Source organism: Clinocottus analis, unplaced genomic scaffold (assembly GCF_023055335.1).
Source record: "Clinocottus analis isolate CAN_PGR_092001 unplaced genomic scaffold, fCliAna1.0.p SCAF_22, whole genome shotgun sequence".
NCBI classification, from domain to species: Eukaryota; Metazoa; Chordata; class Actinopteri; order Perciformes; family Cottidae; genus Clinocottus; species Clinocottus analis.
The window spans coordinates 4,570,335-4,582,697 of record NW_027175954.1 but is presented as its reverse complement, the minus strand read 5'-3'; the positions used below and the strand labels follow the sequence as shown (position 1 = coordinate 4,582,697).

At 41.8% G+C, this 12,363-nt stretch overlaps 1 protein-coding gene across 1 annotated transcript in view; it reads left to right on the top strand.

Moving 5' to 3' along the window:
• The window catches only part of hhip (hedgehog interacting protein), a 31,816-nt gene that overhangs the window by 16,535 nt on the left and 2,918 nt on the right, over window positions 1-12,363 (top strand). Inside the window, exons 6-12 of the mRNA XM_068589258.1 lie at window positions 691-864; window positions 1,295-1,438; window positions 1,681-1,799; window positions 2,764-2,887; window positions 3,984-4,129; window positions 5,372-5,453; window positions 12,184-12,332. Of these exons, the coding sequence (XP_068445359.1) occupies window positions 691-864; window positions 1,295-1,438; window positions 1,681-1,799; window positions 2,764-2,887; window positions 3,984-4,129; window positions 5,372-5,453; window positions 12,184-12,332 (938 nt within the window). The remainder of the gene's footprint in view (window positions 1-690; window positions 865-1,294; window positions 1,439-1,680; window positions 1,800-2,763; window positions 2,888-3,983; window positions 4,130-5,371; window positions 5,454-12,183; window positions 12,333-12,363) is intronic.

Sequence of the window (12,363 nt, the reverse complement as noted above, 5' to 3'; positions counted from 1 at the left end):
TGGTGACGACAGCGCACAGACCTTAATTTGAGAGTCCTATCGAGAAATGACAGCTAAAGTATTTGATGGTAGTTCAAGAGTCATTTTTCTTTCTTTGGCAAGGTGCTTTTTAACAATTGCAGAACTACCCAAAATAACATGATGAAATATTTGTTGCTGATACTGTGAAGCCAAATCCTCACTTTGCAGTAGAACTTGTGCAACATTTAGAATCCTATGTTACATCTCCACCCACTGTCTTTCCCTCACTGAGACACTGCATTAGACTAAATGTCTCCAGACAACAAAAGATTCAAACTCATTTATTTAATGTTGGATCTTGTTTTGTATGTCTTGTCAGCGATTCTTATCCATGCCTTGGTATCATTCTACACACAAACACAATGATTCCCGAAGGTAATGAGAGAGTACTATTAAGGTTTTTTTTTGTTCAAATCATGTCTTATGCAGTGTATTTTAAACCTTACATTGCATTTCTTCATTGGCTTTCACCCCAATCAAGAGCCGACTGTCTAGAAAAGCTACTTGCCAAGACCCTGACACTTTTAAATAATTATCAGTCTATGTGGAAGCATATAGGTATGGACATGTTCATACTCCTGATATATATTCCTTCCTTAGTGTATCATGTTTGCACCCTGTAACAGAAACCCAGTGACAAAGACGCGCTAACTTTTGTCTTAATCTTAGGAAAAACCCGAACCAGGTGGACACCCGGACTGTCCGAATGCTGATGGAAGTGGCGGAGCTGCACAGGAAGCACCTTGGTGGTCAACTGCTGTTCAGCCCCGACGGTCTGTTGCACATCGTCCTGGGAGATGGCATGATCACCCTGGACGATATGGAGGAAATGGATGGACTCAGGTGAGATCAGACGTCTTATGCTGCATTCCCACTACAAGTGACACGGCAACAGCCAATTCCCATTGAGGCTGGTGGCATGAAGCTACAAATTGACCCCCGACACTTGTCGCTACAAATCAAAGTTTAGCTGGTCTCAATTGTTTTCGAGCCTTCCATTGTTGCAGTGAAGCGTCAATCAAGCACATGTTTTTGTTTGACTCTGTTGGTTCTGTTCCATCTAAAACATATAAAAAATGCCAGAGACCAGTTCTCTTCTGCTATTTAACAACAATAACTTGGCAGCTGTGTGGCTTTTTGTTGTTCAAAGTGTGTGAGCGCCATTAGAATCATACTATTAATGGTTGAGTGCTGGTGTTTGTGCCTCAAGAATAAATCCTTTCTAGCGCCCACAATTGTGAAGCTCTATGTTTGTGTGTGTGTTTGAATGCAGTGATTTCACAGGGTCCTTCCTGAGGGTAGATGTGGACACAGACTGCTGCACGTCACCTTACTCCATACCGCAGAACAATCCATACTTCAACAGCACCAACCAGCCACCTGAAATCTTTGCTCATGGATTACATGACCCAGGCAGGTGAGTGAAACAATCGATGAGAAACTTCAGGAAAGTCACACTGTGGAACTAAACAGCTGTTACTGGCGAAAGAGATCCACTCTTCAAAACGGGACTCTAAAGTTTGCTGCTTTTTGGTAAAAAAAAAAATGTAGTACCTTTTTTTTAAATCATTTTAGAAACTTTATTCTTATGCCAACTTTCCACCTGGTAGTTGGTTTCCCTCTCTGTCTCCTGTATTCATGCTATATTCTGTTCTGTAGGTGTGCAGTGGATCGGCTTCAGACGGACAATGGGAGTCTCTTGATCATCTGTACGGATGCCAGTGGCAAAAACACATCAGCAGGAAGAATAATGGAGATTACTAAAGGGAAAGATTATGGTGAGTTTGAATTTCCATGACCTTTTTGGAAGGAGTTAATCCCTGTTAATCAATACTTTTTTTTTATCATGAGCTATATTGTCTTGTTTCATTATATTTTGAGAAATAAATAAAATGCATTAACTTCACGGATAATCGTTCAGATTTATTCGGCTGAAAATAACATCTGTTTTTACGAATGCCTTTCATTTTGTAAGAACATGGTGTTTTGGCAACGCGTTCAGAAAACACCCCGGATTGAGTGAAGGTTGAATGTAAAAATGATGTGATCTAGAAAGATTCCCCCCTTGTGGAGCGTGGCCTTGCCAAGGGAATGTGAGATTATGTCCACAAGTACGATTTAAAGATGTCAACAACAATAACTGTCTCAATAATGGTTTAGCATAGCTTTGCTTCTTTCTCATTGAGATAATAATCAATAACAGCAGCACATTCACAATCTTTGTGTCTTTGCACACGCACACAAAAATGACTGCTGTTTGTTCCAAATGTAATGGCTCGTTATCTTTGCCACAATAAATTGCTGTTTTTTTTTAGCAACCCAAATTATTCCCTCAACAGGGATTTCTCGCTCTAATTCAAAGTGCCGGTTTTTGCCACAGACAAGTTACCCAAACTCTAAAGTGAGTACAGTTGGGAAATAAGCACACAAAGTCTTGGATCATACATGTTTAAAGACTTCAAACCTCCATTCATATTTCCCTTTAGCAGAAAACATGTTGTATTGCTTCAACATCGCCCTTATTAATAAAAGATTAGTGCATTCTGTTCTGATTTGATAAAGTCATCTTGAAGTCTTCAGTTGTCTGCCAAGGATGAAATATAATATATTGCTGTCTCTTTAGAAAAAAAACTATAGAGTAATACAGGGATTAGATTGCCTCTATCGTTAATGTTGTTTACCGGTGTTGCATGAAGGCAGCAGGGCCTCAATCCCACCTTTTGCCTTCTTGTCCGTCTCCAGAAAATGAGCCTTCTGTCTACGACCTGCAGTCCAGTGGAGGAGCACCACCCGTGGGGGGCTTCATCTACAGGGGCTGTCAATCTAGAAGACTCTATGGCAGCTATGTGTTTGGAGATAAAAATGGGTGAGAATGAAAAAGGACTGACTGTAGACCTTTTCACACCAGACATGTCGCTGTAGGAAAAGCAGAAGGTGTATTTGATGCCATTAATGATAGCTGCATTCCACTTAGGGGAGGTGTTGTGCTTTCTGGCTCACGGGCATAGCTTACCCGGATACTTAATGTAACTGAGCCATCGTTAAATTGACCAAGTTCAGCTGTGTTTTTCATACTATGACATGTCAAAATACCTCCCGTGAAAAAGGTTGATTGAAACATTGCTGGTGATGACGTGTTGTGAAATCTCGTTCAACTCCCTGCACGCTCGTCGACTGTCTTTATTTGAAAGACATCGTGGTGGCTTTATCCTGTTGGCGTTAAAGTGCCCTTGTTTTCTACACGACCAGACAAACATCTTGAGCCCGACTGAGATCCACACGACACGTTCTTCTCTTCTCAAATGGAAAATCTGTTCCTTGCATCGGCATGTGCCAAAGTAAACACAAAGTCCCATCCACGTGGGGGGAAAACAAGTTCTATGTTACTGTCACCACTTCGTCACGGCCCATTCGGTGTAAATGGAGATTAGACATCCTGCTCTGTGCTGTTCACACTTTTCTTTGGTTTGTAATTTATCCTACTTTGCTGATGTCAAACACTGACGCTTGAGTAAACAAAGGAAGTAAATAGCAGGGGGCTAGCACACTATCAGGAGTAGGCACTGTGTTTTAAAACAATGTGTGCTCGGTTAATTTTGGGCCTTATACAATTTAAGGGCATACTGTTGTGGCTAAGTGACGGCTCCGGCATGATGTTTGTTTTGAAACTACAAGCTGAGGTCTTGAATAACACCATGTGAGACACGGGGTGGGAAAGAACGATGGGTCAATGAACCGTGTTACATGAAGTCAAAGTTGTAGATCTCAACTGTAAGGTGTCTAATATTGCGGCAAATGAATCAATTTGTATTTCTTACTTGTAGATATGAATGTAAGAAATGTGCATGTCATCTATAGTACAGAACAGTATCTTGGGGAGAGAAACTGATAAAGTAATGAAGGTAGTAATTCACCTACTGTGTGTATATATGTGTGTGTGTGTGTGTGTTTTTGTTTCTCAGTAACCTGCGCATCCTCCAGAAGTCTACATTGTCAACATCAGCAAGTGGCGAGCAGTGGCAGGAGAAAGCTCTGTGTCTGGGCTCAGTGGGCTCCTGTGGCTCCATGCTTTTGGGACACATCTTGGGTTTCGGAGAAGATGAACTCGGTCAGTATGGCAACGACAAGAAACCGACACAGTAATGCAGATTATCTATGTTTTCTCAGATTCTTGCTTTTCTTTCCTGATTTCTCTCTTCCCTTTTGTTTTGTTCTTAAGCCCTACAACCACATTTAGTGACAGTTATGTGTTAACATATTTTCTGAAATCCCTTGTGGGTTTTACCACATGAAGGCTTGTTGGCCTCAAATGACGGCTGGCAAAACTATGGAAAAATCATGGCTTAGTTATGTTGTTGTATATTTATCAATGGTGCACATGTTAGCATCACATTGAGGAATTTTCCACTTGGTTATTCAAAAATGTGTTTGTAATGTTTTGCACTAACTCAGTGGAATGCATAAGAACATGATTTTAAAATCTGGAAAAATTGCAACACCTATCCAACCCGGAGTAATACTCAAATCTACAGGGGAACTAATACTGTTCTTACCTCAAAGGCACATTCCCAACCGGATATTAAAGAGCGCATACTTCCTTTTGGATTAATTGTCATTTCCATAAGATAGCAACGCTACTCCAAAACCTACTTTTGAGCTGTGTTTAGGGCCACCCACAATGCAATGTTTTGCATGGGTAGAGAGATGTGTTACTGTTTACCTGCATTAAGATAAGGTAGGGTGAGCTGAGGTGAGCAGGCTAATATGATACAGAACATTTTTACCAGCTGGACCCCCACCAGACACACACACACACACACACACACAATTATTACTGCCAGCTCTGGTGTTTCTGATTAGCATGAACACATGATGTGGCTCACTCACACAGCCATCAGAAATGATTAATCACAGCTCTTGCCAGGTCTTGGAGTTATTATTTGACGAGATATTTAAAGATTCCTGAATTTGATCATCATGAGCTGCAAGTGGTGCAAGAATCATGGATGTATGGGCCTCACAGACACATGTTTACAATTTGTCCCCTTATGGAATTTTCCTGTTTGCTTGATCCTCATTAAATGATCCGCTTGGTTCCCAGTCATGAGTATCCAATTGCCCAGTTAAACTCTTTCTTCTAGTCCTTTGGCAAGTGCAGCCATGCAGAAGCGCTAGTCACACTCATTCTCCTCATCTCCTCTCCTTTCTGTCCTCTTGTCATCGTTTGCTACCTCTTGTCTGCTCTCCTCATTTTAGCCCAGATATTGCAATAATAGAATCTTAATGCTGCACATTAATCTGTAAATCTGTAAAGTGCTGATGGCCTGCTTCCATGTGACTGTTCCTGCAGGTGAAGTCTACATACTGGCGAGCAGTAAAAGCATGGCGCAGTCACACAGTGGGAAACTCTACAAACTGGTTGACCCTAAAAGGTACATTAAGAACATTGTATTTATCTCAGGGGGTGGTTTGTTTCACATTTGGAAAGGGGCTTTGAGTGAACCATGTCCTTTCAGCCATGTAAACTGTTGCGGTATATAGTTTGGTCTCAGTTTAATAAGTAAGTGAACCCTCATGCAATCTAAACACACTCCAGCAAACCAGCAAACCAGCCCACCATCCCTAATTCCATACTGGTTTTGTTTTATGATGGGACGACGACGATTCCACATGCAGTATATCACGCAGGACTCTCATGCAACTAACTCATGACATCTCTAGATAATCCCGTTTCACTGCAGTGACGCCTTTTCTTGCAAATTGTCGGACTCAAGTCCTTACTACCTTTACATGTCCTCCCCACACACACTAAACATATCGCTGTCACCACAACTTTTGTGCCATTCAACAAGTCGACACATGGCCACCTTCCTGGGCCAAAACAAATGCTGTAAGAGGAGAATAAGCATAGCGATTGAAAATGTTATTATAAAGTATTGCAAACAGAAACACTGACTAGCTGGCCGGGTTTCACCTTCGTAACTATTGGCTGATGGTTATTTTTCACAGTATTTGACAATATAATTCATTCTGCTGAGTAAGGAAAACACAAAGGCCAGAGACGTTTACATGTTTTACATCGACACACGTGCTCATGCATCGAACATAGTGCTCCTTTTATTTGTCATTTTGTGGACAAGGTTGTTTTTTTTTAGACCTGTGTTTGTGTCTGACTGAGTCACTGCCATAATCCTAACCATATGCACCTCAGTATCAGAAATTATTCTGATAGGAATGGATCTATAAACTATTTGTGCAAATCCAAGTACATGTAAAAAAAAAAAAAAAAAAAGTGTCACTTAAGATGAGAAAATGGGCAGACAGGGCATGAATTCCTCAGACATGATACAGTAGGGGGGATGTATAAGCACGTGTCTGGTATACTACCCATGCAGTAAGGAAGTCACAGCAAACATAAGCAGACTGTAATTTAAACCAATTGCATATTCATATTTAAGCTGAATCCCCCCATCCATGTTTCTCCCTATCTTCTCATCAGCAAGTTGATAGAGTTAGTTCCTGCAGGGCCCATCTGCTCAGGTCAATAAGTGGGTCCTTTAAACATACTTGATGCACAAGAAAAGTCCTAATTACAAAACATTTCTTTAGGTTCGGTTTGATTAGGGGAGGCAGATAAAGTAGGAGAGGCAGACTCGCAGAGAGAGAATTTGCATTTTTTTTTTTTTTCCAGAATCATAATAGAAACGTATCCGCAGCTGATTATTCCTGGGTGACGACAGTGCCACCCAGGCATTAGCACAATTAATTACACCCCAGATGTTTCAAAGGATCCCCGGTGGCTCGCTCCATATTTATGCTTTCTGGCATGACTGCTGGACGCATTTCGAGCAGAGAACAATTCTTTCCACCATCAAGTGGACTTGTTTAGTCTGTGCGGACCCTGCGGTGTTGGAGTCCTGACTCCTAATACACTTTGGCTCCGTTATTCCGATCTTGTTACAGCGAGGATGGAGAGGGGTGACGGGGGGGGGGGAGTAACTGGGGTAGCTAACATGTCTGACCTCAGCGCGTTATCAAGTCTGGTGGTCCTCCCCTTTTTTCTTTTCCATACTGCGAGGACATCTGGACCCTAAAGCCCCTCTCATAAAGAGGTTTGTTTTAGAGTATGGTGGTTTTTGTGGTCCAGTATAGCATCTAGCGCTGTGTTTGGGAACACAGAGGGGGAAAGAGGAACTGTTAGGGAGGGCGGCATAGGCTTACAGAGAAACATCAGCCGTAAAATCCCTCAGCAGTGTTTGTGTAAACATGTCCTGGCCAGATGACTTCATTTCTAGGTATTTGTTTGTCAGTTGGAGTACCCCTCCAATAATAAATAGGCCACCATGCATTTTGAAACATGCTGAATGTGTGTGTGGTGTGAGGGTGTATGTGGGTGAGAGAACGAGAGAGGCAGAGAGCAAGACGGGGCTTGTTTGTGGTATAACAGTTGAGTAGAAATATTTCTAATCATATCGTCACTATATTGTGGCCGTGACATGCAGTTGAAAGCTCTGAATCCGTAGGAAGTGGACCTTTGGAGTTTAGATTCTCTTCACCGTACACCGCTCCCAAAGGTCAAATAGGCATCTTTTATCAAAGACAAGTGTATTTTAGAGAACCTTTCAACAGCAATGTTGTTCAAAGTACTTTACATCAAAAATATGTTGCGCTATAAAAGAAAAAGTCCCAAAAAAATAAGTAAATGTTTAAAATCGGATTCAGACAAAATATGAATGTGTATTTTGCTAATATTCTTTTGCTTTTAGTTTTGTTCAATTCAAACAGACAGTAATTGAGCAACGCCGAGGCCCTTAGACATAATTATACTTTAGTTTGACTGGTTTATTCTGCACACACATGTATTCCTGGGCAAGTTTGGCTACTTTACAGTCCCATTGAGTCTGCATTTGATAACATAATTATTTATACAGTAAGAGCATTATATTCATGCCAGGAACAAATAATGCGAGAAAGAAAACTGAAACAAAGAAATATATTATGATACAGCACAAAACCAGGATGTGCTTGAGTCCCTCTGTGTTTGCTCAATAAGTCATGGGAGTCATATAGCAAAGTTACATGTTTATCATATCCAAATTTAAAAAGCAGATGTTGCACTTCACCCATGCAGTTGGACAGAATCCGCTCCGCTCTTACAGTTGGTTCCCCTGCAAAAGCTTAATTGTAACACGCAGTATAGAGCCAGACCTCCTGCTGATTTCTTGTGTAAAATGCAATTTGCCTTTCTATTTGCTAGAGCCCCCTTCCACAGAGTAGAAGGGGAAGCAGTGTTATGAAAGAGGTTTCACACGTTCAGGTTTTGTCAGCTGCAGGCTGGACTGATTGAATTACAGTGAGCGGACCTTAAAAAGACACAACAAACTTCGAATAGGGTCCTAAGACCTCCTTTATGGACTGCATTAGCCATGGAAGTCACAAATCACTGGAGGTACAGGGGGAGGGAGACAGCGAGTGCCGGTTTGTGGATATGTTTATCTGTATGTGTGCCTCTGTGTTTTTGTGTGTGTGTACAGATATACACTGTGTGGGTGGTGCATACACGTGAACATGCACATCTGTGAGCCTGTGTGAGCGTGCGGTACGCTAGCTCCCAGCACGCTACAGAAAAAAAAAAGTCCTTTCTTTATTTTCCTATCCCTCCTAAATCTTCCTACATCTCTGCTGTGGTCCTCCCCTTGACAAAGCTACTTGCCAGTCGCACTGAATAGCCCTGGCTCCTACAATACACAGTAAATTTCTTGCACAATTAAAACAAGGAATGAAGCTACAAAAGAAGCCCCCAAACAATGGAGTCAGATGACAAAACAGCAAAAGAGACCACACTGGGCCGTTTGATTAAGCCATTGTTAGAGCGCACAATGTACACCACTCCACAGCCCTTTTCTCACATATACCTCATGTCAATCAAACAGACCCTGCGAGCCAACAAGCTAAACACACACACACACACACACACACTCTGACACTGACACACAATAATTAAACCGATCAGGAACAAATCTGAGGCGGAGCATTCACACTGCTCTGATGGCGCAGACTTGAATGGACGTCAGTGTTATGATATGTTAGTGTTCAGCTTCCCCCGATGCAAGGACAGAAGGGAGGGCTTTTTTCTTTTACACAAAACACCTGCATTCTTCTTCTTCCTGGTCCTTTGCCTTATCTTTACAGCTGTGCAGTCATTCCTGAACCAGTATGCCTTGCTCACTTTCTACTCCATTTTCATTTCAATTATGACATGATCTGCATTTTAATTCAGATGTTCATCAGTCATCATCCTCTCTCTCTCTCTCTTTCTTTTTTTTTCTCTCTCTCTCTGTCCATGTAACTACCTCATGTGTGAGCACTGTCGCCCTTCTCCCACTCCCTTGCTCTCACACATACACCCACCCCTCCGAAAGTTGATAAATTCCCACAGTGGCTGTTGACCCAGCTGCCTTTGTCAAGTGGCGCTACCAGCAGGTGCTGTTTTCACAGCCACCCTGGCAGTCGTACAGACTGTTTAGTAGCGCTGCTGACCCCTGCCTGCTATTAACAGTGTTAGCTACACACCCCCCAATCCTCCAGGGACTCTTACTCTTTCTCTCTCTCCCTCTCTTTCTGTTTGCTTCCCTCCTTTGCTCTTTTTTAACTGCATGCAGCCTGCAACAACAAAAGCCAGCACGGATGGAGTCTGGAGTTGGGTGCTGATGGGAGCATGGGAATCACCCCCCTCCAACCCCCCAAAACCCCCGCCCTCCATCATCCAAATTTAAAGCAACTTAAACTCACACAGTCACAGTATTGTCACTGCACAGTGCCGTTAGTCAGTGTGTCTGTCAGAACGTTTGCAACACACTTTTTGAACTAGGAAGTAAACACTTGCACAGTCCATACACAACATTGTAGTTGCAGTCATTTATCTAACAACTGACGGACTTTATTTAAAGCTTAAACACAGTAATTCCTGTACAATCGGTAAAACAAATATGAGATTTTCTCAACTACTGAAGGTCAGAACAGGTGTGACTCAACAAACTTGATACAAATTCCCCAACTGCAGAATAAGAGCCCTGAGAGTGAATGCACAGTTGGCTACATATGTGTGTGTAATACAGTACATTTTAACCGTAGCTGATTTTCAGATTTCATATCTGGTTGCATATACTGAACTTCATCTAGTTTTGGTTGCTACTGCTGATTGACCATTTGCTCTTTAGCCATGATTGATGAGGTCTGCTCTCCCTAAACATGACATATACATTACATATACATCTACATATACACACTGACCTCTGTACTCATGCGCTTCAGCCCTCATAGCTGCATCAGTCCACTGGAGTCCAGTTACCTACCAAACCTGTGTGTCCTTCAGTGTCAGCAAATTGTTTTGCCTCATTAGCTTTTTAGCTCGGTGCAGCACAACTGTTCAGACATCTGTAGTTCTCCCTGTCCCTCTTTTACAAATGCACACACAGAGAAATGTGTGTGGGCAGTGGGCACTAACAGACGCTTCGCATTTGAATGTTATTACACACTTTATTACTTCCAGATTTGTAGACTGTGATATGAAATAAATCAGTTTCAGCCTCCTTTGCTGATGTGCGTGTCTGGATGTTTGTCTTAGTATGGAATGATCACAATATGTCTCTTTGGTATTCAGACTTGACGCATATGGTGAGGAGATGTTTGTGTGCCTCTTCATTTTCCAAATCATGTTTATACCTCAAAGAGCCCTGTGTTAACCCTACATGCATGCTGTCTTTTTGTTATTCAGGTATTGTTCTGCTGTACAGTTTAAATGCATCTTTTGACAATAGAGAAAAGCCTCTAACGAATGAATGACGCATCATAGAAAAATGTATGGACAAAAAAAAAAAGTATTTAACTTGCTACAGAAGTTGAATGCATGATTCTGAATGTGCATCATTTCAAAAGTTTCATCCCATCGTGGCTCCATATCAACAAACGCTGCCCTACCTATCATCTGAGATCATCGACAAAACGTATGATGGCAGATGTGTTGATCCTTCCAAAAATAGCTTTACAATAAAGAAATTCAAAATGAAGCGTTAAATGTTTAAATAGAACGTGTTTCGTGCAGTACTGCCACGAATCATGGTATCGTACTACTGCTCTTTATTTGTGTCTTAGCAGGCTGTTTAAAGAAAAGTGATTCATTTTGAAACTGTGGTGATTTGGAAAATAACTACTGATGCGTGTTGTTGTTCGGCCCTTCTAACGTCATAACAGACAAATTTACCGTAGTAAAGCATACAGATGAAGGAAACTATCAATTACTAATCAAGCCAATCAACCCAGCTGTGGACACTGGAAACGGCTTTTCTGTTTTGGACATTGCAACCCTCCCAATTTCTGCACTTGGCTCAGCCGCTGAGCACAGAACAAATACAACCCTGATTAGCTGTGTAATGTAACTGGCCCAAAGAAAGTAGCTAGAATTGAAGCAAACAAATCATTTGATGTCAAACAAATCTCATGACATCAAATCCAAACATAGAGTTATTTCATAACTGCACACCTTGACAATGCATTTTGCTTGCCTTTTGATAAATCAGTCAGTCCCGGTTTACAGCTTGTTCGGGGTCCTTTAAGGGTCAAGAGTGGCGTGACTCAAGATCAACTATGTCATTGTGTCATTATTGGATGTAGAGTCAACGTTTAACCTCCAAACTTTGAGGGGATGAAATGTAAATGTAGACTTCTTGAATAATAACCAACAGTATTTTGAATTGGGAATCACTGTGAAATGTCTAAATATTTCAAAGATTCTGTTATCAGACACCCACTGTTTGGGATATTTTGGCTCGAAGACACTACAGTGTAGATTGAAGATCAGAAGGTTGCGTGTTCAACCTCATTTCATCAGAAAGGGCTCAACTGCATTTCTCTGTGCAGCAACAATACATTTTAATGTGATTTGATGTCTCTTCCAATTTTTTAGATTGTGTTAAGGAAATTGTCTTGAAACCGATATTGACAAACTATGTTCCCTAAAATGGCTTTGATTGATATTACCAGGGTGTGACCTTAATGAAAGATATTAAGCGATATTACAAAATGAACGCCTCGCCCTACGTTCTGCAGGAGATGCCTTGTGTCCCTCCACCTATTGACTTTCCCTTCTAACAACTGTTCCAGGCCTCATGCCCCGAAAGAGTGCCAGCGTCAGGTGGAGCCTCCAGAGCTGCTGATGACGGCTTGTTCCAGACACTGTAAGAACGGACACTGCACTCCTACGGGCAAGTGCTGCTGCAGCCCCGGCTGGGAGGGACCCTTCTGCCGAGTTGGTGAGTACCTGTGAAGTAGATTTGCATCTGC